Source organism: Ochotona princeps, chromosome 2 (genome assembly GCF_030435755.1).
Source record: "Ochotona princeps isolate mOchPri1 chromosome 2, mOchPri1.hap1, whole genome shotgun sequence".
In the NCBI taxonomy this organism is placed as follows: domain Eukaryota; kingdom Metazoa; phylum Chordata; class Mammalia; order Lagomorpha; family Ochotonidae; genus Ochotona; species Ochotona princeps.
Genome location: NC_080833.1, coordinates 1,046,537 through 1,071,148, shown reverse-complemented (window position 1 = coordinate 1,071,148; position 24,612 = coordinate 1,046,537). Strand labels below are relative to the sequence as shown.

At 65.4% G+C, this 24,612-nt stretch overlaps 1 protein-coding gene across 1 annotated transcript in view; it reads right to left on the bottom strand.

The window, feature by feature from the left end:
• Positions 1-20,770, bottom strand: part of PLCH2 (phospholipase C eta 2) — a 38,070-nt gene extending 17,300 nt beyond the window's left edge. The window contains exon 1 of the mRNA XM_058661003.1: positions 20,536-20,770. Within this exon, the coding sequence (XP_058516986.1) occupies positions 20,536-20,647 (112 nt within the window). The 5' untranslated portion in view covers positions 20,648-20,770. The remainder of the gene's footprint in view (positions 1-20,535) is intronic.
• Between the last annotated feature and the right edge of the window lie 3,842 nt (positions 20,771-24,612).

Here is a 24,612-nt window from a genome sequence, read left to right as displayed (position 1 = left end):
GGGGGAGGGGGCCATGTGGGGAGGGACAGTGTGTGGGGGGAGGGGGCCATGTGGGGAGGACCAGAGTGGGGGAGGGGGCCATGTGGGGAGAGACAGTGTGTGGGGGAGGGGACCACGTGGGGAGGGACAGTGTGTGGGGGAGGGGACCACGTGGGGAGTGGCAGTGTGTGGGGGAGGGGACAGCCAGAGAAGCAGGGGTGTTGACACTGAGGCCATGACCCCCTCACACCAGCCAGGCCCACCGGTGAGCCCACACCACTGACCTTGGTGAGTCCTCGGTCCCCGGCCCTCAGGCAGCAGGAGGCGACAGAGTGGCAGTACCCTGCTTGTCTGACTGAAACCAACTCAAATCAGCCAGAACCCAATGCAGCGGCTACTGGCTGGGCGCTTTCCGTGGGACTGTATCAGGGGACCAGTGCCAGCCAGCCGAGAGAGGGCACAGCCGCCCTGGCCAGGAGAAGGCATGGCCACCCCAGCCCCACAGGCCAAGTACCTAGACGTCCCCAGCGAGGGATAAGACAGACTGGATTCCACACCACTGCTGAGCTCACACAACCCCTTCATTTGGGGCAGGGGCTGGCTGCCAGCTTGATGCCCCCACTTGAGGGGCACTGCTCCACAACAGGGGTCATGCACCCCTCCCCCAAGCTGAGTAGCGAGGGGTGCCACTTGGCCCCTGGGTGCGTCCACTGTGCCCTCACCCGTGGTCCTGGCTGGGAGGCTCACACCTGCTCACTCCTCCTCACAGCCCCTCAAGGCCCACTGTCCTTCCCAGCTGGGGTTGGGCGGGTACCCATCTGCCTGCCCAGGGGTTCCCTGCCCCCCAAGCCTAATCCTCTGCTGACCACGCGGCTGCAGGCAGCTTATCCCCAACACCACTCGGCGCCTTGTGTGTGAGAGCACCCCAGCCTGTTGGACTCAGCCAGCTCCATGCCTGACCCAGAGGGACACGGGTCAGACCCCTCAGCTTGGTCTGTGGCCTGAGCTGTACTGCTGACCGCTGACCACTTCAGCCGGACCCTGGAGCTGAGGGAAGCAGCCCTTCCAAGCCGTGCCTCCGCCTCCCACTGTCAAGAAAGCTGAGTCCCACCACGACTCCCTCGCCAAGCCAGGGCTGCCAGAGCCTGCCCTGGCACAGTAGGCCCTGCAGCCCGTGCCAGCAATGAGCCCAGGCCTCACTCTCCCCAGGGAGGCAGGAAGGGAGATGCCAGCTGCTGACAACCCTAGCAGGATGCACGGCTCCTGGCGTCCCCAAGAGCCGCAGCTCTGCCCTGCCTGCTGTCCTCACACTTAGACGCGGGTCCAGGGCCGCGGCACGGAGCACTAGGGGGACAGCTAGCACACCCTGCCCCTCGAGGCCCCTTTTGCTCCTAATGCCCCTCGCCTCTCGGAAGGACTCTTCCACGCTCAGCAGCAGGGGACATTCAGGCCGACTCCACAGACTTCCACAGGCCCTGCCTCACTTTTGGGCACAAGTGCATCCCGTCCCCAGTGTCTCTGTTCTTCCGGACCCAGCTCAACATAGCTCAGACTGAACCCTAGCAAAACAAGTAGGCACTCAGATATGCCCTGGGCAGCAAGTGCTCAGGCTGTACCTGGGCTGTATATAGTAGGCGCTCAGGCTGTGCCCTGGGCTGTATACAGTAGGCGCTCAGGCTGTACCTGGGCTGTATACAGTAGGCGCTCAGGCTGTACCTGGGCTGTATACAGTAGGTGTTCAGGCTGTGCCCTGGGCTGTATACAGTAGGCATTCAGGCTGTACCTGGGCTGTGTATAGTAGGCTCTCAGGCTGTACCTGGGCTGTATATAGTAGGCGCTCAGGCTGTGCCCTGGGCTGTATACAGTAGGCGCTCAGGCTGTGCCCTGGGCTGTATACAGTAGGCGCTCAGGCTATACCTGGGCTGTATACAGTAGGTGTTCAGGCTGTGCCCTGGGCTGTATACAGTAGGTGCTCAGGCTGTGCCCTGAGCAGCATGCAGGTGGCATCACGGTGCTGAGTGGACAGGAAGTGGCCCCAGGGCCCACACACGGATGGCCCGTGTTATTTGGACATCAGCGAGAAGCCGCTCATCCCCGGCCTTTTCCTTCCTGGATGAGCGAGCTGACTCCGCCCGCCTCCCCAGGGGCACCCCGGGGTCTGAGCCGGTGCCGGGGTCCCAGGGCGGGGTGCCGGAGCTGCCGGGGCCCAAGGGGTGAGGGAGACGCTGCAGCCCGTGGAGGTCCAGGCGGGCAGGGCAGGGCAGGGGCTGGGGGGACACCAGACATACGGACCTCTACATTAGCTCCGGGGAGGCCAGGACAGCCCCCCTCCTCTGGCCCACCACTGGCACGACGCTGGACGGCAGGGCCACGGCAGCCTGGCCCGAGCCTAGCCTGGTGCCGTGCCCAGCTGAGGTGGACAACAACGCCGGCAGTGGCTGAGGCCCGGGGCGTGCAGTCACCCTGAACCCTGGCCCCACGCACAGCCAATGGCTAGATGCTCTAGCAGCAGGCAGTGGACGGTACAAGGGGAAGGCCGTCCCCGCCCAGAGGCCTGCCTCTCGGGGTCGTCCCCAGCTGGCTGGTGGCACATGGCACCTGGCTGTCGGGGTGCTAATCATAACGACTATTAATAGACCACTTCACAGCCTGCAGCCTCAGGCCCCTGGGACGCCGCACACCAGCCCCTCCCTCAGGGCCATCGGCTGGCTCGGGTGCGGTGGCCAAGCATGCTGGCCCTCGTGGCCTGAGCTCTCTGAAGGTGCGGCCTGTGCAGGGACAGAACCCCAACACGCCCAGGGAGCTGGAGGGCAGCGAGGTCCGGATGGCCACCAGGGGGCGCGGTCTTTCCTAAAAAGCCACCAGATGGAGCCCCAAGGGGGGTGGACGAGGGAGGGTGTGCCCTCTCCACCCAGCACGGACCCTGAGCCATGACCAGAACAGCATGCTGAGGGCAGTGGCAACTGACAGGACTGGGCAGGTAGTAAGAGTGGAATTATGGAGGGACAGGATGCACTCGGAGCTGGGCGGCACCCACAGCCTGCACCCACCCCCGCACCAGCTCGGCCATGGGGACTCCATCAGGGAGCCACAGACGGACACTGCTCGCGAAGGATGCTGGCCTCCGAGTCCCACGTGGGGACACGTCCTCCCGCACCATGGAGTCACCCTCACACCCCTACTGACCAGGAGAGGTACGGGCACTCCCCAAAACCCGGCCCTAAGGGTGACGGCCGGGGGCGGCAGGTGCCACGGGCCTGAGCATGACCCAGGAGCCAACTCACAGTCCTCGACTGGGGGTCCCCTCCCTGGGGAGAGTGCAGTGCCCACCACCTCTGCCACCTCCTCGCCCATGCAGCAGGAAGTTCTGCCTGCTGTCAGGCCCGGGTCACTCCCGCTGCAGCTGCAGTCACGCACCCCCTCCACCCTCTGGCCTTGGGGTTTACAGAAACCCCAGCCGGAAGGACTACCCTTCGCCCAGAACTGAAGCCTCAGGCCCCTCCCCTCCCCGGCCCGTGTGGCTGCAGATCAGGGCACCCAGCAAACTGCACCCCTCCAAGGGGAGCCGTGGCTGCCCTGTCCATGGTGCTGACCACAGGGCTGCCAACCGACACCTCCTCCCACCACGGAGCAGGAAATGGGGCAGGGTCCCTGCTCCCAGAGACCCCCGAGGAAGGTGTCCAGTGCCTGCCAGCTGTCCCCGGCTCACAGCCCCCCTCCCCTCACCTTGGTCCCGGCTGAGCCCACCAGGGGGCTCCGGATTCTCCATGGCCCTCAGGTGCAAGTCTTGCTGCTACTCCCACTGCAGCCCACCGGAACCGGGACGGAGCTCCGGCCCTGAGCACAGTGCCCATACTGGGGGCCCAAGCCTGCTGGCCGCAGCAGCGCCACCGTCACCCGCCAAGGAGGACCGGGGAGGGGCAGGGCGGGGCGAGCCTGCTGCGGGCCCGCCTTCCCCCAGGAGCCCCGCCTGCCCTTAACTCGCAGCAGCCCCGCTGCTGGCTCCAGGTTACCGGGCGCTGAGGCAGCACCTTCCTGGGGCTCGGGGGATTGGCCTGGGGTGGACACAGACCCTACTCCACTCAGAGGCCACAAGTGCAGGTGGTCCTGGCCGCTGATCACCCCTCCTCCCGCCAGTCCTACCAGACGTGGGGCGGGAGCTCAGGGGCCCCCCCAAGTCCTCACACACCATGGGGTGGGGACAGGACCAGACATTCCTCGGGGTGACCCATGAGTTTCTCACAGGGTCCTGCCACCCGGGCACCCCGCTATCTGCTTGCATCCTCAGGGCCATAGTCGGCGGGGCCGTGAGAGGAGTCCTGCCAGGCACGGCCTGGTCTGTATTTGGTGGCACCAACCAGTGTTCCCTGGCAAAGCCAACTCCTAACGGGCACGGACAACATGTCCTGGGCAACGGGATGTCCCAGCCTGCATGGGGCTGCGTCAGGCGGGGCACCGTGTACCTAACTCCAGTCCTCCCAAGGGACCTGGCGTCCCACAGGGAAACCTGCAGGAGGTTGCTTGGGATACGGGGGCCACGGAATGGGGAAGGGTGGGTGGGTGGGTGGCTGGCCCAGCAGGAGGCCTGGGGTGGCCTCAGGCTCCCAGAGCCACGGACACCTCCCGGGGTGACACCTCCTATCAGGTGACGGCCTTGGATTAGCCACCGCCAGGCCCTGCCCGGGCCAGAGCCCTGGGCTCCACCGCTCGGCACCCTCACCCCTCCCTCCGCTGCCTCTCCTGGGGTCCTGGGCTCCAGGCACCTGTGCGAAGGTCTCTGGGGGCCACGGCAGCACGGGGTGCTGGAGCTGAGGGGGGCATGGACGCACAGTGCACGAGGCTGCTGGGGCTCCCAGCACCCCGACCCCCAACCTCCGATAGGAGAGACGGAGGTGGAAGTGGGGAGGAGGAGGGGCGCAGACAGGCCAGGGGGCTCGTGGGGCAGGGCCCAGGCTGCGGCCCCTGCAGTGGACAGAAGGTCCCTGGGCCTCCCCCAGGGGAAGTGGGGTGAAACCCAAGTTCAGGTCCTCATGAATAATCCACGCGCGTGGCCGCCCCGCCCTCGCACACAGCCGGAGCCCATTTCCAAACGGTGGTGATTAACGCCACCCGCCACACATGGGAATGTGCTGATCTAAATGTCCTTCCCAGGCGTTCTGGCAGAGTTCCGACTCTGAGCAACTGGCCCGGCTGAGGCAGGTGGGCCGCAGGCACGCTGCCAGGTGACCGCCACACCCTCAGGTCCGGTGCTGCCCTCCCAGACCCGGCGCCACCCACAGAACCCCACTCCCCCCCACGGGCCGGGTCCCAACATCCGGACCCCAGACCTCCCAGGATGCCCCACAGGGGCTCGCGGGCAGTGCTGAGCTTGCGGCCGGAGGGCGCTGTGCCCCTCAGCGCCGTCCATGGCTACTCCAGTGCTAGCCACCCCACGGGAGAGGCCTGAACGACCCTGCACCCCAAAACAGGTGTGAGGCTGCCAGGAGAGTCTGCCAGTCTGCAGCGGGACACAGCCCACCTTCTGCCTCGGTCTCCCCACTGTTTGCCAGCTCATATGCTCCCCACGGCACAGTCCTGGGCAGCCAGGCGGCCACCCACCCACTGCACGCGGCGTTGCCCCCTCTGCTGGGGCAGCCCGGCACAGCTACCCAACCCCCAGGTCTCCAGTCTTCTCAGCTGCAGGGCTGCCACACTCTAGGCACAGAGGGGACAAGAGGGTAGAACAGGCAGGGGGGAGGGGTCCCCGTGGGGCCAGGGTAGGAGTGGAGATGGACCTTAGGGCCAGGCAAGTGGCCACAACCAGCCCAGAACAGGGTGGGTCCAGCCAGGGCCCTGGACTGTGGAGCCAGGGAAGAGGTGGGGGAGGATTGGGGTGGAGGCGGCAGGAGGGAGAGGAGCTTCCAGCAGGCTCTGGTCTGAGCCAGGTGCCCAGGGGCCAGGCCCAATGCGGGCCACTGCCTGCACGCCCCACGTCCGGCCCGCGGCCTCCATGGCCAGCACCTGCTGAGCAGCGCCAGGAGGGGTCCTGGCCACAGTCAGCAGTCAGGGTCCCTCTCCCCCAACCCCTGCTGAGGCCGCAGCCGCCCGCACCGCCTGCTCACAGCCTGACCTAGATTCCACGCTCGTGTGCAACAGCCAAGCGCCCCTGGCCGCCTGGCGCCTGGCCAGCCCCGGATGCCGCACTCCCGGCCCAGGCCCCGCCTTCCCAGCATCTCCTCCGGTGGGACCCCAGCCCCGAAAACTCATGGGAGGACAGGAAGGGAAGATGAAGGCGACCCTGCTGGTGGGGAGGGTGGCCCTCAGCCCAGGCCCACAGCCGCACGGGCTAGCGGGCTCTTCATGCTGTGTGCACCCAGGCCCCCGCCACCTCAGGGACCACCCTTCCCGCCCGCCATGCTCCAGCTCTCAGTCCCGGTTCTTAAGCACCTGCTGAGTATGCGGTATCCATGCGGCTGCACCCGAGCAGCCCCCACTGCCAAGGGGCTCCGGTGCAGGTGGGGCAGGGGAGGCGCAGCACAGGAAGGCCCCCCTGGAGAGGAACAGAGGAGAGTGGGGCACACTGCCGGCTGATGGGGCCTTCCCAGGCCAGGCCCAGAGCTGGGAGCCAGGACAGGGGACAAACTGGCCAGAGAGGCCAAGGCGAGGGGCTGCTCCCAGACCCCACCCACGCATCTGCAGCCCCGCCCTGGGCCAAGGAGTGCCGGCCACACCACAGGACCTTGGTCAAGGACTAGCCTCCCATGGCCAGGCCTGCCCCGCAACCCTCACTGCAGACCTGCTCTCAGGGGATAGCCTTGTACCTGACTGCTCCCTACCAGGTCCAAAGGGACAGCTGAGGGCCGGGCTCCACATCCTGTGACCACCAGAGGGAGGAAGCCTCGCACGCTGGCCGCATCGGCCTGGGGCCAAAATGAGAGCTAGAAGTACAACCCAGGACCCAGCCTCGCCTTTCCCGGCTGGGGACAACCTCACTCAGGGTCTCCTCCTACTAGCCACTGCTCCCCATGCCCACCCTGTCCCTGGTCAGGCAGGCCAGGCCCCAGGGTGGCACTTTCTGCTGCCAGACACCCACAGGCCACCTGGAGATGAGTGGCAGAAAGCGGAGGCCGAGGGGCTCACACACCCCAGGGCAGGCCCCAGCTTGTCCCTAGCTGTAAGGACGAGCCACAGGGACCTTGGGTGTCCCAGGCAGGAGACAGCTGACGGCAGAATCCCCACCCTCGGCTTTGTAAGGCGCAGTGGAAGGTGGGCCAGGTGAGGGCTGACTGAGGGGTGCAAAACCAGGAAGCAAAGGGCAGGGTGTCAGAGCCACACACACGGGTGCAGAGACCACCTGCAGGAGACCCCCACAAGAGGCCTGGCCGCCCACCCTGTGTGCCTGGGGGCCCGCCTGCAGGAGACCCCCACAAGAGGCCTGGCCACCCACCCTGTGTGCCTGGGGGCCCGCCTGCAGGAGACCCCCATGAGAGGCCTGGCCACCCACCCTGTGTGCCTGGGGGCCCGCCTGCAGGAGACCCCCATGAGAGGCCTGGCCACCCACCCTGTGTGCCTGGGGACCCGCCTGCAGGAGACCCCCACGAGAGGCCTGGCCGGTCCCGCCAGACTGTCCTGTGTGCCTGGAACCAGCAGAGGTCCCAGTGGGAGCAGACCAGCAGGGACTGGAGCTCTGGGCGAACCATGAGGTGGGTCGCAGGTTGGGGTGAGCCTTGCCAGGTGCACTCCCAGCCCTTGTCCCCAGCCTGGACCACACCAGCTCCTCACAAACAGAGCACAACACCCCCCAGTAATCGCGGAGCCTGAAATAGTCCAACAATGCGCTGCTCCAGATCGGCCTGAGTCAAACACAGCTGCAAGTCGGTAAAAATACACTCGCAGGCGCTCGGGTGAGCTCACGTGCGTGCACACACACGACCCGCCGAGAAGGCGCCGCTCCCACGCAGGCACGCACTCCACAGGTGCGGCAGGGCTCCTCACCCAGGAGGGGCACAGGAGCCAGGAGGTCTCTCAGACCCCCTGCCCTGTGGGAACAGCCACGCCAGAGCCATCAGAACCTCTGCACTGTGGGGGCTGTGGCGTGGGAGACAGAGAGACTGGGCAGCGGGCAGCTCCTGCCCTGCAAAGGGGGCGAGGCTGGGCAGGCAGCAGGGCCCTGAGGGTGCTGCCCAGTGGACACAGCAGAAAGGCCCCTGAGCCCCAGCCCCTGCCTCAGGGCAGCCAGCATTCCACGGGGGCTGCCTCAGTTAACCCTGGGAATGGTCCAGGCTGCGTTTGCCAATCACTGCTCCCCGGCCCCAACTTCCCCATCCTTAAAATGGGGCCACAGCAGGGGGAGTAGTGCCCACTGGGGTACAAGGCAGACCCTGAGCCATGGCCCCCGCAATGTTTGTGAGCCGCCTGGGTTGTCCCACAGGAAGATGGGGCCCCCCGAGACATCGCTGCCATAGCTGGGGGCAGGGCTGGCCGGGGAGGGAATGGCGAAGCGAGCTCCCGGGGGAGATTCCCCACCAAGGTCTGGGTGCACGAGCAGAGGCAGCACGGCCCGGCCAGCCTGCATGAGTGGCCAGAGAGGGGCCGACGGGAGCCGCCTACCGGATGCCCTCCAGGCTGACATGCCGGGCGTTGGGAGGGCGGGGAGCTGGCCGCCCCAGCCTGGGAGGGGAGCTCGAGTGCCATCGGGTGGGGAGCCTGTGAATTATTCAGGCCCCTCCTGTCATTGGCCACGTTCCGGGCAGCAGCCGCGGACACAGGCCTCAAAGCCCAGCCTACCCAGCCCCGGCCTCCTGCTGCCCCTGGGGCCGGATCTGGCGGGCAGACCTGCCGCTGGCTCCCAGTAGCCGCTGCGCTGGAGCCACGCTGAGGCACTTTCATGGGGCTGAGCTGGGGAGCAGGGGAGCAGGTCGGCTCCCTGAGGACAGCCCCCCCCATGGCAGCCTGACCCTCCAGCCTCAACTGCCCCCTGCTGTCGGGGGGCAGGTGGGAAGGGAGCCCCTCCCTGCTGGGCCCACAGCCCCAACACACCCCACCCTGGGAGGGGCCTGGGTCTTGGCCTACCCTACAGGACCAAGTTCCCTCACCCAGAGTCACCTGCCCAGGCATCTGCGACACTGCCCTGGCCACCCCCAGAGCCCCCACAGGCTGCTCAGCCATAGTCATGTGGGCCAGGTGAAGCTGGAACTCACAGGGTGGCTCCGGCTGCCCGGCACACAGCCTGCGTGGCCTCGCCGTGGTACTGGGGGATGGGAGTACAAGGTGGTCTCAGCCCTCAGGCCTGGCTGCACCTCAGCCTGCTGCTGAGGGCCAGGTGCCGTGAACTCCCCGAGACCCTCAGGAGGCCCTGACACACAGCTGCAAAGAACCAGCCTGCCCTCCCACACCCTGAGCTGTGCGGGGGTCTCGGGTTGAGCTGGGGACTCTGAGGCCACCTGCACAGCACCCAGTCCAACGCTTGGAGAACTCGTGTGCCACCGACAGCTCTCGCGGAACCCCCACCTCAGGCAACCTGGACACTGGCCACCCTAAGGCGACTGCAGGCTGGCGCTGGTGGCAGTGCAGTGACCGCAAGGTCCCTTGGGTCCCCGTGGGGGTTGTCCCCAGGGAGCAAGGGGCCTATGGCCACCACAGACACTGCTTCACGGAGGACAGGTGGTCTGACCAGGGTCCCCACACCTCTGCCCACGACATACTGATGCCTACCAGATCCAAGTATCCAGGCCAGGCCAGCTGGCCACATCCACCAGGTGGCCGGCCACACCCACCAGGCCTGTAGCCACACCCACAAGGTCAGCCACACCCATCAGGCCTGTAGTCACACCCACTAGGTCTTAGCCACACCCACCAGGCCTGTAGCCACACCCACCAGGCGGTCAGCCACACCCAGAGGTCAGCCACACCCACCAGGCCTGTAGCCACACCCACCAGGTCAGACGCACCTGCCAAGTCGGGGCTAAACCTGCATAAGCAAGAGACCAGGTCCAGGTCCAGGTGTGCAGTTTGGGTCAGAGGTCTCCGAGAGTCAAGCAAGGGATATCCGTTGCCGTGTCCCTCACAGCCCAGTGGCCCTGTTTTCTGGTCTCCCTGCTGTCAGGGCCTGATTCCGACTGGCTTGCCACAGTCCCTGCCTCCAGGTCTGCCCAGTTGGGAGAAGGGCACCCAGGCAGACCCTTGGTGGGGTGGGAGCCAGTTCAGCCGCCCAGCAGTGCAGGTGTGTGTATGTGCACACATCTGTGCGAGTGGTCACTGCAGAGATGTCTGTGGGCAGACGCAGGCACCGTGCACACGTGCACATGTGTGAATGTTTCTGTGTGTACAAGGCCCACACATTCCAAGACGTGTGTGAGTGTGTGTGTGTGTGTGTGCAGGTGAGCAGGGCCCCACACTCTCCCAGGACATGTGTGTGTGTGTGCAGTGAGCAGGGCCCACGCTCTCCAGGACATGTGTGTGTGTGTGTGTGCAGGTGTGCAGGCCCCACACTCTCCCAGGACATGTGTGTGTGTGTGTGTGCAGGTGAGCAGGCCCCACACTCTCCCAGGACATGTGTGTGTGTGTGTGTGTGTGTGTGTGTGTGTGTGTGTGTGCAGGTGAGCAGGCCCCACACTCTCCCAGGACATGTGTGTGTGTGTGTGTGTGTGTGCAGGTGTGCAGGCCCCACACTCTCCCAGGACATGTGTGTGTGTGTGTGTGTGTGTGTGTGCAGGTGAGCAGGCCCCACACTCTCCCAGGACATGTGTGTGTGTGTGTGTGTGTGTGTGTGTGTGCAGGCCCCACACTCTCCCAGGACATGTGTGTGTGTGTGTGTGTGTGTGTGTGTGCAGGCCCCACACTCTCCCAGGACGTGTGTGTGTGTGTGTGTGTGTGTGTGTGTGCAGGTGAGCAGGCCCCACACTCTCCCAGGACATGTGTGTGTGTGTGTGTGTGTGTGTGTGTGTGTGTGTGTGCAGGCCCCACACTCTCCAGGACATGTGTGTGTGTGTGTGCAGGTGAGCAGGGCCCACACTCTCCCAGGACATGTGTGTGTGTGTGTGTGTGTGCAGGCCCCACACTCTCCCAGGACATGTGTGTGTGTGTGTGTGTGTGCAGGCCCCACACTCTCCCAGGACATGGGTGTGCTGAGCCCTGTAGGTTCTTGCCACACTGACTCTACCCTGGAGTGAACAGCCTCACCCTGTGGCCACACCAAGGTCCCCATGCTTGCCACTGAGCCCAGCTCTCAGCAGTTCATGGCCAAGGGCGTCATGTGCAGCTGGAGCTCAGAGAACAGGTGTGAGCCTCCCGCTGTGCACCGTGGAGGTGGAGACCCCAATCAGCTCCCTGGGAGCATAGTGCAGGGCGGTGGGGGGGGCAGTGAACAGAAGGGAAGCAGAGGAGGGGTGTGGGGGGCCACGGCGCAGTGCAGGAGGAGGCGATGGGGTACTGCAGCACGCGTGTGCCCTCAGGGGCAGGAGGTGAACAGCCCAGGGCAGCCTGGACCTCAGGGGGCACCAGGAGATGGAGGGGTGGTTGGGCAGCACGGCCTGGAAACACGGGCGGCCCCTCGTTGTTCCTTTGTGCTGAGCGGATGGAAAGCGCAAAAGCTGTGTCCTGCTGACTGGCCGCTGCCGCGGGAGACGTCTCCAGCACCCTGCTGCGTGCTGCCTGATGCCTGCCTGTTACGCAACAGACCTAGCAATAATGCGGAAGGCTCACGCTCAGAGAGACGCCGCCTCCCCTCCCGGGACCCCTCCAGCGGGGTGAGGGAAAGACCCCGAATCTGCCCGGGGCCGGGTCTCACTGGAGGCCAACCCTATCTTGGGGGCAGGCGTGGCCCCAGAACACAGTCCCTATTCCTGCCTCCAGTCCAGACTTGTGGGGTGAATCGAACTCGTCAGACCTTGGGAAGACACAAGGCCAGCTGTGCCCAACTACGTGGGCACCCAGGGGACTTCGATGATGCCCGCCCCAATGACCCTCCCCACAGCCTGGGGTGTCCGTGGACCCAGGAGCAGGACAGGGAAGAAAGGGCAGAGGCAGTGAGTACAGCCCCCATCCCGCGGCACACACCCTTGTGGCACAGCAGGTGGTAGGCAGCGTGTGCAGCCCAGGCTCACACCCAGGGCAGACTCCCTCCCTTTGGGGAGCAGACGGCCGTGCGGGGCAGCAGTTAGCAACTAATGAAGTAACCCGACGAGTAACAGAATATATACAAATTGGCCCATAGCTCTTCATCTACTGCAGACATTAAAAATTAAAATCCAATTACAACTCACACTGTCAGACCCGGCTCTACCGCTGACAGCAACCCAAGTGTGGGGCGGGAGATTATGTAAACCGAACCCTCAGTGTGGGGGAGCCACGGCGCCCCAGGAGGCTGTGCAGGGCAGCACCAGCGCCGTGGCCAAGGCCACGCCCTCCTTACCATCCCCCAGCACAGGTGCCTGACCCCAATGCAGCCCCTGGGGGAGCCCCAGGCCCAGGCACCACCAGCAATACCCCCCCAGAGTCCCCACCAAGCCCAAGCCAGCTCCGTCTCCCCTCAGACCAAACCAGCTGAGGGCCAGTTCTCCCTCCGTAAGAAAAAGGGCTGGGTAAGGGGGCCCTTCAGCAATTGGCAGGGACACCCCTGCCTGCCGGGAGCTGCCCCCTCAGTCCCGGGGTCCCAGCAGCCTACTCCAGGAGGCGGCTGTGGGCTAAGGCAGGGTGTGTGATGGCAGGGCCCATCTCCTCCCTGGCACCTGAGCCCAGTGGGGGACACACAGGAGAGCTGTGATCCATGATGGGGGCCAGGGCTTGACCTTTGGACGTCCCTGGCAGGACCCCGTGGGCTTCTACAGAGAGAAGCACTGGGCATGCGGCCCAGGGCAGCTGAGCGCCACCTCAGGGATCAGGGCACTGCGGGCAGGCTAGGAGCAGTGAGGGTAGACAGCCCACGGGGTTTTTTTTTGTGTGGGGGTAGTCTGTGGCTGCCCTGGCTCCCACACTATCACCAGGAAGAGAAGGGCGGGGGGGCGGGGGAAGGGAGCGGGCGGGGGGGGGGGAGGGAGCGGGCGGGAGCCCCCTTTTGCTCTGTCTGCCAGCTCCAAGGGTGCCCCCCATAGAAGGCTCCAGAAGTGTCAGCAGGTGCAGAGCCCCCAAAAGATTCTCAGCAAGGAGCCATGCTGCCCGCCCTGCAGGTGCTGGGGCCTGGCCCAGGTGGGATGCGGCACCTTTAGCTCCACCAGCTCTCCTGCAGCCCCCATGGCCACAAGGGACGCACAGCGGAACCAATGCCAGGGAGCCGGGTCCCAGCCCCAGCCAGGAGCGGAAGGGAAGTTTGCAGGGGTGGGTCCTGCGTCCCTCACCCAACACCTGAGGCTGCCCAGGCAGCACAGGACTCTTCCATCTGTTCCCCCCACCTCCCCACAGTCGTCCCTCCCGCGACGTCCTGGTGCTCCCTTGCCCAAGCCCACAGGCATGGGACACCCCTCCAGGGCTGGACCGCAGAAGCAGCCCGGGCGTCCCGCGGCCTGACCCGCGCCAGGGGCAGCGGCGCCCCCGCGCGTCCAGCAGCCCGGCCCCGCGCGGCGCAGCAACCGGAGCGGCACCTACTGTGCTGCTGCTGCGGGGCGGCTCCCGGGTCCATTGTCTCCGCGGCGGCGGCCGGGCGCGGGCTCCCGCGGCCTCGGGCTCGGGCGGGCTGCGCGGCGGCTCGGGCGCGGGGACTCTGCGCCCGCGGGGGCGCCGCGCGAGGAGCGCGCTGTCACTCGTGCGCCCGCACCACACCCCCTGCCCGCCCCGCGCGGGAGGGGCCAAAGTACTTTTCCCGCAAAGATGCGCCCGCGGCCTCCGGCACCGAGCCGCGGACCGGGGCGGGGGTGGGGCCGGACCCCGGACCCAGGACTCCACCCCCAGAGCTTGACGAGGGGGGCCTAGGACACCCCTCCCCCAGCCCAGGAGCGCACCTGGTGGGGGGGGGCGGCCCTGGCCTGGGGGAGGGGCGCTAGGTGCAGCCGGCCCCAAAGCCTGGGAGATGGGGACAACAGTTATTCCCACCCGGACGTGCGGGGTTGCAGGACCAGGAGCTAGGCCTTGCAGCACGCAGGCCACCTCAGCGCCACCCTCGGCCTCCTGGCACCCCAGGCCCCACCCTGGCCTCCTCACCTGCCTGCCAGGGCGCCAGCTGCCCAGGCCTCTGCTGCGGGCCCTCATTCTGACAGCCCAGGCTGGCCAGCGCCCCAGGAGGAGAGAGTGGTTATGCATGCGGCGGGGCGGGGGGCGTGCCAGGCTGAGTTGTGGCAGGTGACGGAGCCCCTGGCCTGCAGACCCTGCCAGGACGGACCCCCAGAGGCGGGCCAGTGAGGATCTCCTGGCCGCAGACACATGCCAGCCGCTCGGCCCAGGAGGCCCCTGGGGAAGGAGACCAGGGACCGAGGTAGACTGCGAAGCCTGGGCTGACTCCTGCAGGAACCAAACCCAAAATGCAAATTGGAAAACACGAAAGATGTGAAACCTTCTTTCAGAGTCCAAACCTCCAGGAATCCCTGGAGTGCTGGGGAGCCTGCACCTGCCCAGGTGGGTGTGGGCGTGTGCCCACCCCAGGGGCCAGCTGCTGCCCACCCCAGGGGCTGTCGGTGGCTCCAGCCACCCCCACAGACACCTCCTGGGCTGAGCTCCCCTCAGCCCTCCTGCCTGGGGCCCCGGGTGCCCCTTGGGGAGGTCCCTGCCTTAGGCAGCTCCCAGCTCCCCCCAGTGAGGCCAGGAGGTCCAGAGGAGGCACGGGCCCACTTGGGCCCCAGCCACCCCTGCGAGGCCCCACAGGATGGCTCAGGGACCTGCCTGAACCCGATCTCCACCAGGGACACACGGGCCAGAAGCCACCTGCGGAGGCGATGAGGGCCCAGCCATACACACGCGTATCAATGAGCTAATTGGGTAAGCTGCCGCTCTCCAACGGCCAAATTTAGCTAGCACGTACTTCCTTCTCAACCAGCATCTGCTCCAAAGACGCCCCGTACTCAGCCAGAACACAAGACAACATGCTCAACTGTGCCCAGCTTCCCCTCCCACCTCCCTAGGCTCTGGCTTCCCCTCCCCCGCAGCCCTGCTCATCTCCCCCTACAACTCCCCCCACCCCAGCCCTGCTCAGCTCCCCCTCCAAGCCCCTCCCACTCTCAGCCCAGCTCAGCTCCCCCCCACTCAGCTCCCCTTCCCACCTCCCCCAGATCTAGCTTCCCCCACCACCATCTCCCAAACCCCTGGAGCCTTCCCCCACACAGAACTGGCACTCAGCTCCCCCCTAACCCCGGCTTCCCCCCACAGGCAGGAGGAGAGCCTGTAGCCTAGGGCGGGCCAGAGCCGGGGTGGGAGGGACAAGGTCAGGGCCCAGCTGCCTTGGGATCACCCTGACACTTGGCTGAACAGAGCTGGCACTGCCAAGAGGGGTGGGGGTACCACAGACACCCCTGGAGCCTGGACCTGGCACCCCTCCTCCAGGGAGAAGCTGGGCTCAGAGGGTCAAGGCCATCGCCGAGACCAGTGCCTCTGTGCCCCAGCCAGCTGGGCGCCCTGTGCTGCCCAGTGGGACCTGCTGTGGAGCCCCAGCCCGAGGAGTCCCTCTGTGCCCTCCACCCATGAGCGACCCTGGGCTGAGGCACAGTCCCTCGGATGTCGGGGGTGGGGGCTAGTGGCTGCCAGGCCCCAGGCTGGCCAGTAGGAGGCGTGTCCTTCTCCAGGACAGACCCCAGGGCCTTGGCTGTCTGCTGAGCAGGCTCAGGGTCCCGTGTGCACATACCCTCCCCAACCCCTGGAGGCAGCAGAGGGGCACAGGGTGGGGGTTCCTGGTGGAGAGAGCCTTCCCAGGGCCTCTGGCTGACCCCAAGCTCTGCCGGGCTGCTTCCAGGGGGCACTAGTCAACAGGTGCACACACACACATGTACACACACACACACATGCCCATACACACTCACACCCTCCTACAGACGTTGGCTTTGGCTGCCTTCCCAAAACACATGCAGCCCCAGGCCCCCACCGCACACTTCCGCTACCAAGCAGGCATTGCCACGACCATGGGCGGCGCCATCTGCCAGGCTACAGTTCATTCATCCATATCAACTACGACTGTTGACAACACCTGAGTACCACATGGTCAGTACCGTGTGACCCTGCCTGGAGGAGGGCCTGGCCACTGACCAGCAGGAAACAGGCACCCAGCCAAGTCACCAAGGGCTTTCTGGGGACAGTGGCAGCAGAACCCAGGGCCTAGCTGGGCAGCAGGAGGGTGTGGAGGGGCCTGAGACCTGGGCAGGAGGACACAAAGCCATTCACATGTAATCAGTCCATAAACACATGTGTTTTTGTGATGTGTTTGGTGCCTGTGCCTACACAGAGGTAGAGATTACATATGTGTGGTACCTGTGTGTTTGCACATGTGTGTGCACTGTGCATGCTTGCAGTGGGTTGTGACAGGGCTTTGCACATGTGTGTCTGTGTGTATTGTGCATGTTTGCAGTGGGTGTGTGTCAGGGTTCTGCACGTGTGTACACTGTATGTGTCGTGTGTCAGGGTTCTGCACATGTGTACACTGTGTGTTGGCAGTGGGCGTGTGTCAGGGTTCTGCACGTGTGTACACTGTGCGTGTCGTGTATCAGGGTTCTGCACGTGTGTACACTGTGCGTGTCGTGTATCAGGGTTCTGCACGTGTGTACACTGTGCGTGTCGTGTGTCAGGGTTCTGCACGTGTGTACACTGTGCGTGTCGTGTGTCAGGGTTCTGCATGTGTGTACACTGTGTGTGTTGGCAGTGGGCGTGTGTCAGGGTTCTGCACGTGTGTACACTGTATGTGTCGTGTGTCAGGGTTCTGCACATGTGTACACTGTGTGTTGGCAGTGGGCGTGTGTCAGGGTTCTGCACGTGTGTACACTGTGCGTGTCATGTGTCAGGGTTCTGCATGTGTGTACACTGTGTGTGTTGGCAGTGGGTGTGTGTCAGGGTTCTGCACGTGTGTACACTGTGCGTGTCATGTGTCAGGGTTCTGCACGTGTGTACACTGTATGTGTCGTGTATCAGGGTTCTGCATGTGTGTACACTGTGTGTGTTGGCAGTGGGTGTGTGTCAGGGTTCTGCACGTGTGTACACTGTGCGTGTCGTGTGTCAGGGTTCTGCACGTGTGTACACTGTATGTGTCGTGTATCAGGGTTCTGCACGTGTGTACACTGTGTGTGTTGGCAGTGGGCGTGTGTCAGGGTTCTGCATGTGTGTACACTGTGTGTGTTGGCAGTGGGTGTGTGTCAGGGTTCTGCACGTGTGTACACTGTGTGTTGGCAGTGGGCGTGTGTCAGGGTTCTGCACGTGTGTACACTGTGTGTGTTGGCAGTGGGCGTGTGTCAGGGTTCTGCACGTGTGTACACTGTGTGTGTCGTGTGTCAGGGTTCTGCACGTATGTACACTGTGCGTGTCGTGTGCCAGGGTTCTGCACGTGTGTACACTGTGCGTGTAGTGTGTCAGGGTTCTGCACGTGTGTACACTGTGCGTGTCGTGTGTCAGGGTTCTGCACGTGTGTACACTGTGTGTGTTGGCAGTGGGCGTGTGTCAGGGTTCTGCACGTGTGTACACTGTGTGTGTTGGCAGTGGGCGTGTGTCAGGGTTCTGCACGTGTGTACACTGTGTCGTGTGTCAGGGTTCTGCACATGTGTGCACGTCTGTCCATCTGCACAGAGATGTGTTCTTGGGCTGGGGGAACCAAGCATAGTGAGAAGCAGTCAGCTGCTGCTGGCCCTGCCTCGCCAGGTGTGGGACCCCGGAGAGGCTCAACCGGGCCTGCCGAGGACACTGCGAGGGGAGGGGCCGTCCCAGCGTGGGAGGTGAGACCCTGCTGGGGGAAGCTGAGACAGGCTGGGCTCCCGGAGGGGAAGGAGGGGAGGGACGCAGGTGATATTTTGGGGTTCAGGCAGCGCAGGATGGCTATTTCCCCGTAAGTCCCTCCAGCTTGGTTCGATAGGTGGGGCTAGCCCAGGGGTACGGGGGAGCACAGGTGCCTAGCAGAGCAAAGAAGGTGCAGCACTCCACAGCCCTGAGCTGGGCTGAGCGAGCCCCTGCTCCCGGTCACCCCTAGTCGCCAGCTGGAGAGTACCAGCAGGCAGGGGTCGGCACCCCTGTCTTGCCCCCTGCCCGCAGCTCCGGGGCCTGGAGCGGCACCCCTGCCTTGCCCCCTGACCGAGGCTCCGGGGCCTGGAGTGTGGGCACCCCTGCCTTGCCCCCTGCCCGCGGCTCGGGGCCTGGAGCGTCTCCAGATGTCCCCGTGCCAGCATGCACTCGGCACCCGCTGTACATCAGAGTGCCTACTGCATACCTACCCGCAGGGACTGCCTGGCAGGAGAGCGGCCCGCTCAGCGAGGACCTGTGCAGCTCAGCCTCACCCCCACCTCACACCAATGTGCGCCCGGCCTGCCCTCAGACACTACTTGTATGACACACTGCCCTCCCCCACACATGCCCACCTGCCACTGTTCCTCGGCCCATCCCCCGTCTCATGGCCAGTCCCTCCCCCCAACCCAGGCTTCCTGCCTGCTTCCTTGGAGAGGGTCTGGGGGTCAGCCAGTGTACCCCAAACGTGGACGCTCAGCAAGGCCTGGGGGTCAGCCAGTGTACCCCAAACGTGGACGCTCAGCAAGATCTGAGATACGGCTGCCAAAGGGCCCTCTCTGCAGGTGCCTGGTGACTGGGCACAGAATGGGCCACATGGTCTCCTGCATGTGGTGAGATGGGTCTCTGCCCAGTGCGAAGGCTCCCAGCTGCTTCCCAGGCACAGCCGCGGGAGGGCTGCGCCTTCCCAGGCACCTGCCGCCCACTCCCTCCCCAGCAGGAGGTTCAAGGCAGCAACAGGCCGAGTGGTCCAGACCTGCTGGGCCCCGGTGGGCGCAGGCGTGGGCTGAGACAGGCCCCCGGGCGGCAGGCAGTGCCCACCTCGCCGTCCTCTTCAGCCTCTCCTGTGCTTTACCAGGGGAAGAAAAGCAAGCGGAGAGGCCAGCTCGGTGCTGGCGGGACGTCTCGGGCAGGGATCTGACAGCACTTTGAAGGACGCACCCCCAGGGCCCCCACCCCCAGCCAGCACGCACAGCCCGGCCCACCCCAGGCCTGAGGGCTGGAAGTGCCTCCCCGGGACGCTCCCACAGGATCCCAGGGCTCCCCGCCCCGCCAAGCCATCCTGGCTGCTGCCTCGGCCACCAGGTGCAAGCAGGACCTGCCCCCTGCCCCCTGCACCCCAGGCTGCCTGTCACAGTTCACCTTCCCTCACTTCAGCCGGGCTGAAGCCGACCCTGGGGGGGCCCAGGGGCTGGGCGGATGGGTAGCCACCTCACAGGGCACCGGGCCCCTCCCACAGCCCAGCTTGGGGCCCAGTCAGGGCCAGCAAAGGTCAGGGCCGGGACCATGAGCCTGGAGCACCCCCCACCCCCGAGGAAGGGGACCGAGTTCATGTGAGAGGATCCTGGGTGAGGCCTGCAAGGGGTTGGGGGTAGCTGACAGCCTGACAGCCATGAGGAGCTGGGGGCACCAATGCCTCCTCTGCCCCATCCCTGCCCACCTGCCCCGTCCCTGGCCCACATCCCCTGGGCACAGCTCTACTCCTGCTCTAGGGCCCGGGGTCTCAGGCAGGATGGCAGCCAGCCCCAGTGCCCTAGAGCACACATTCTCTGCCTAGTCTGGAAGGCAGGGCTGGGCTGCTTGTGGGCACCATGCAGGCATGGTGGGCCCCATGCCTGGAACCTGACCACAGCCCCCCAGCCCACACACCTGGGGCTGACACCCACACAGGGACACACGCACAGGGGCCGCGTGCACAGACATGCGCCCGCACACGCACAGGGTTACCTGCAGTGCTCACACGCAAGCCTGCTGGCCAGGACAGGGGCCTCAGCACCACGGAGACAGTCTGAACCCGCTGCAGGAGGTGGCTGTGCTGCCCACACACTGTCCCCGAGCCCGGGACCCGTCCCAGGCTGCTGATCCTTGCCTATGGGACATGTCTCAGGAGCCTTCCAGAAAGACCTCAGGGCCAGGGCCACTCAACACCCACAGCGCAGCAGCCAGCACAGACATTCTTAATGACCCCAGGGAGGAACAAGCATGGGGCAGGGACAGGGATGGGGGCAGGGGCAGGGACAAGATGGGCTGAGCAGCAGCTCCCATTTCTGTGCCCAGGACTTCCGGCCTTCCGACCACAGAGGCTTGCACCAAGCAGCCCTGGAGGCGACTCAGCCCAGGGGTCCCTTCCCGATGGCGCTGAGGTTGGGCCCAGCCGGGCAGGGCGGGGCACAAGTGAGCAGCAACCTGCCTGGGCACATCTGGAGAATGTGGGATTCACAGCCAGACCCGCCTCTGAGGGCTCCGGGGTGCACCATGTGCGAACACGCCTGCTCACCCACACAGAGCAGCCAGAGGCCAGCACCAGGCAGACCAGCCCCGCTCCCTGGGGACCCCTCCGGGGGACCTCACCCTGTTTGGCCCCAGCAGGCACTAGGCCCATGACCCTGACAGTACCCCAGGCGTTCAGGATCGTGCAGTGGCCAGGCCCAGGAGCCACTGTCCTGGGGCTGGGGACAGACTCACCTCCCAGCAAGACATTGGCATTCAGGAGCAGCCGGTCGAGCTCTGGCTGCGATCCTGGGTCCTTGAGCAGGGCAGCAGGGCCAGGCCGGGGGCCGGCCTGCGGTGGAGCCATCCCCAAGGGGCCAGGCAGGGAACTTCAGGCCTGGGTCAGCAGCAGGGCCCGGTGCTCCACAGCTCGCAGGCCCCCGGACCCCCAGCGTCCCTCGTCGGCCTGGAGTCTGGGCCTGCCACCATTGCACACCTGGGACAAGCAAGGAGGGACAGTGGATTGGGGACCCCTGCTGGAGGCATTCTGGGGTGCAGCCCAGCCCCACCAAGCCCCCGCAAAGCCATGGGTTGGGCAGGAAACCCTGAGCCCCAGAGCGTCAGGAAGCTCAGCTGCAAACTGGAGCCTGGGAGCAAATTATCTGCCCCAACCCTGAGGCCGGGCCTCCCTGCCTGGCAGGGGACCCTCTGCCCCTTCCCCGAGCTCAGTTCAGCCCTTCACGCCTGGTAGCCCCCGTGGTCTCCTAGGCAACCACCTGTCAGGTGGATAAACCTGAGCCCTCACCATCACACTCAAAACCCCCTGGTCCCTCTGCTTCCCCACGGAACGCCAGCCCAGCTCCTTCCAGGAACAACAGAGTTGGCCTGGTCAGACGCATCCCCCAGGACCCCCAGAGAGGGGAGTTGGGCCGTGCCCAGAGGATCAGCCTGGCTCCGACAGCAGCCCCTTCCCTGTCAGGAGCCCTTCCCCTATCCTGCCTTCCCCACCCCCCACCCCCTGGCCAGGGCCAGCGTAGACCTGGGACGGGCAGCCCACAAGGCCCCAGGCTCCCAGGCCTCCCAGTACAAGCAGCCATGGCCTCTGCTCTCCTAGCTCCTCACCCCTGCCCCAGCCATAGGCTTACCCACCGACGGCTGTCTGGTGGCAGCCCTGTCCACATAATCCACAATGCGGTGGCCAGTGCCAGCAACAGCACCGCCCCAGCCCTGACTGCCCAACTCCTGAGCAGTCATGGCAACTTCCTGCCCCGCGGGAGCCACGCCCCGACCCGACAGCCAAGCACGGGCTGGGCTAGCACCACTGCGCCTAATTAGGTCACAAGCCACCGTAAGCCATGACGGGGCCCAGAGAGCCATGAGGTCAGCTTTGCCTCACACTGCCCAGCATGGACACCCAGGCCCCCTCACCTGCTTGCCCTGCCCCACCAGGCCTTGGTGCTACCCCCTGCTTGGCTGAGCCAGGGGACTCCCAGGAACAGGGGGAAGGGCCGCAGGGGCCATGGCTTTGCTGGGGGACCTGCTCGCCCCACTCTGGCCGCAGGCTCAAATCCCGGCGGGGGAGCCTAGGATCTCCTGGGCAGGCCCAGGCAGCACTGTGGCGCTGGTGGCTGCAGATCAGGAAGTGGGACCCGGAGGATCCCCACCCTCCCAGCCATCCCAGGCCCCGCCCTTCCTTGGCATGTAGGATGCCTGCCCCCCGCCCCCCACTGGGAGGGCTCGGCTCAATGGCTCCTGCTCCAGGCGGCAGGCCATGCCCCTCCCATATGTGTCGTGGGCGGTTGCTTGGCACTGTGAGAGTCGGGGCCCAGCACAAGCCCCAGCCTGCCTAAGACAACTCCCTCCTGCCTTCCCCCGCGGGGTTGGGAGGCATCCCTGGCTCTGGGGCCTGCAGTCCGCAGTCTGTTGCTGTCTGCCTGGCCCTCCACAGCACTGCCCTCCGAGGCCCTCACCCCACACCCACGCTCCCCTGAGCCCTCAGTGTGTGCTGTCCAGGCTTGGGTGGCCCCAGCGACAGAGACTCCCAGCTGAGAGGGACCGTGGTGCAGTACCACAGGGTGAGCCTGCAGCGGCTGTTGCCCACAGCCTAAAGGCCCCACTGCCTGCCCTTAGCTGACTGCAGGGCAGCCCCAGGGTGGCCTGGCCAGTCAGAGCCCACCACTCTTCTGGCCTCAACTGGGTGGGGCCACGGGGTTGAGGTGGCAGCTGTCTTCGTGGACCCGAGGTGACCTCATGGTGTGCTCGGAATGCAGAGGCAGGGCGCAGCCCTCAGAAGGCCCCAGCACAGATGGCCACCTGCATGGGGTGCCCGCCCATGCGCTGAGGGAGGGATGGACCGTGAGGTGGCATCCCAGAACACGAGCTGCGGTGGGCCAGGCTTCGACTCACAGGAGGCCCCGGGGTCCAATGCCAGTCAGGAGAGGCCAGTCCAGCACCCAAGGCTGTTTGTTCTCAGGAGCTCAGCAGCTAGCTCAGCGTGACTGGAAGATGACATTAAGGGGCTGGCACTGTGGCACAGTGGCACAGTGGACAAAACCAACACCCTGTATGGACCCAGTTCAAGTCCTGGCTCTTCGCTCCCGGCCCAGCTCCCTGGGAGAGCAGCAAAGGAGGATCTGCGTGTCCGGGGCCCTGCACCCACGTAGGAGACCCAGAAAGAAGCCCCTGCCTCCTGCCTTCCTCTTGGCTCGGCTTCGCCCTCTGCAAGTCCTTTGGCAAGTGTACCAAGGGATGAAGGCTCGCTCCCTTTCCACCCATCAGGCTCTGCCTGTGAAACAAATCTTAGAAAAATAAACATACAACTAATGGCAAGTCCGCCTCCATGACTGGCCCATCAGTGGGACCATGCAGGGTGCCACACGGGCCTCCGCGCCCCAAAGGGGCAGCCTTGGCCAGCTGGGGCCGGCGCGGTGCAGCATCCCGGGCCAGGGGGCCAGGGGAGGCCGGCTGCTCCACTCAGGGCACAGAGAGGGGCCCAGTGCGTGGTCCTGACACCCACGTGGGCGGCCTGGAGGGCCAGGCTCCTGGCTTCAGACCGGCTCAGCCCTGGCCACGGTGGCCACTGTGAGGTGAACCAGCAGATGGGGCACAGCTCGCTCTCTGTGCCCTTCCCTCGGTACCAATCTGCATTCAAGGTGAATAAATACATCTTTCACAAAGCAACAAAGTGTTATTTATGTTAGCATGCAGCCAGCTTGTCATCATCTTAAACCAGACTGCAGGAAATGGAATTAAAAGGTGAAGTTCCTTCTGGTGAAACGCATAGAGAGATTTCTCCTAAACCGGTTCTGTGTGTGCACATCTGCTTGCAGAGGACACAGCCAGCCACAGCTAGCTCCCACCCATGGGCTCGCGCCCCGATGCCCACACGGCCAGGACTGCACCTGCCAGGACCTGGGCAGATAGGCAGGTCCCCGAGGGGCTGAGAGGGCCAGAGCTGGGACTGAACCCCAGGCCTTGGGATGAGGGAACCCTGAGGGGTGTCCTGGCTGCCAGGCCCACACTGCCTCTTTGCAAGCTCAGAGCGCCCACTCCCCTGGGGCATGGCAGGCACTGAGGAGTCCAGGCCAGGGACTGGAAACACGCAGTGGGGGGGCAGGAAGTGCTGGCTCCTTAACGATGGCAGGCAGCCCCAGGGCTGCAGGCTCCACCCCAGCTGGGAGCAGCCCCAGCATGAGGCCATGCGGAGACCAGCTGTGTGCACCCTAGCCCTGAGGGGGTGGTGCTGCACAGAGCCACACAGAGCGGGGGGCACGAGGACCACCCCAAGCCTGAGACTGGCAGGACCACAAGGCATCTGTCACCTCCCGGAATCCCCCTTGCTTCACAGAAGACAACCCAGACCCCACAGCTGGGAGGCCCCAGTCCTGTGCAGAGCCCAGGGTTTTGGGGGGAACAGCGCCCTCTGGCGGAGTGCAAAGCCGTCATCTGCTCCTGGGGCAGAGGCCGCCAGGGGGGGCCCCGGACAGGCTGGCGAAGCCACAAGACCCCAACCCAACCACCGCTGTCTCTCCCGGCAATACAGAAGGGGTCACCTTGCCCCGCCGCGGCCCGGCTTCATTGGGGTCCCTAGTGCCAGGTGCGGGTGCTGCCTGCACCCCACCACAGCCAGGAGGAGGCAGGGTGCCCTTTCACGGCCCACCGGAGTCTGCAGCACCAGGAGGGGCTCCCCGCTGCCCCAGCTGTCTGCCTTCCTGGTATTATCCAGGGCAAATTTCCCTCCTGGCTCCGGGGGAATCCCCAGGCAACCCACTAGGGTCCCAACTCAAAAAGGAGGCAATGAGTAGCTTGGGCTGCCTGGTTCTGCACACAGGG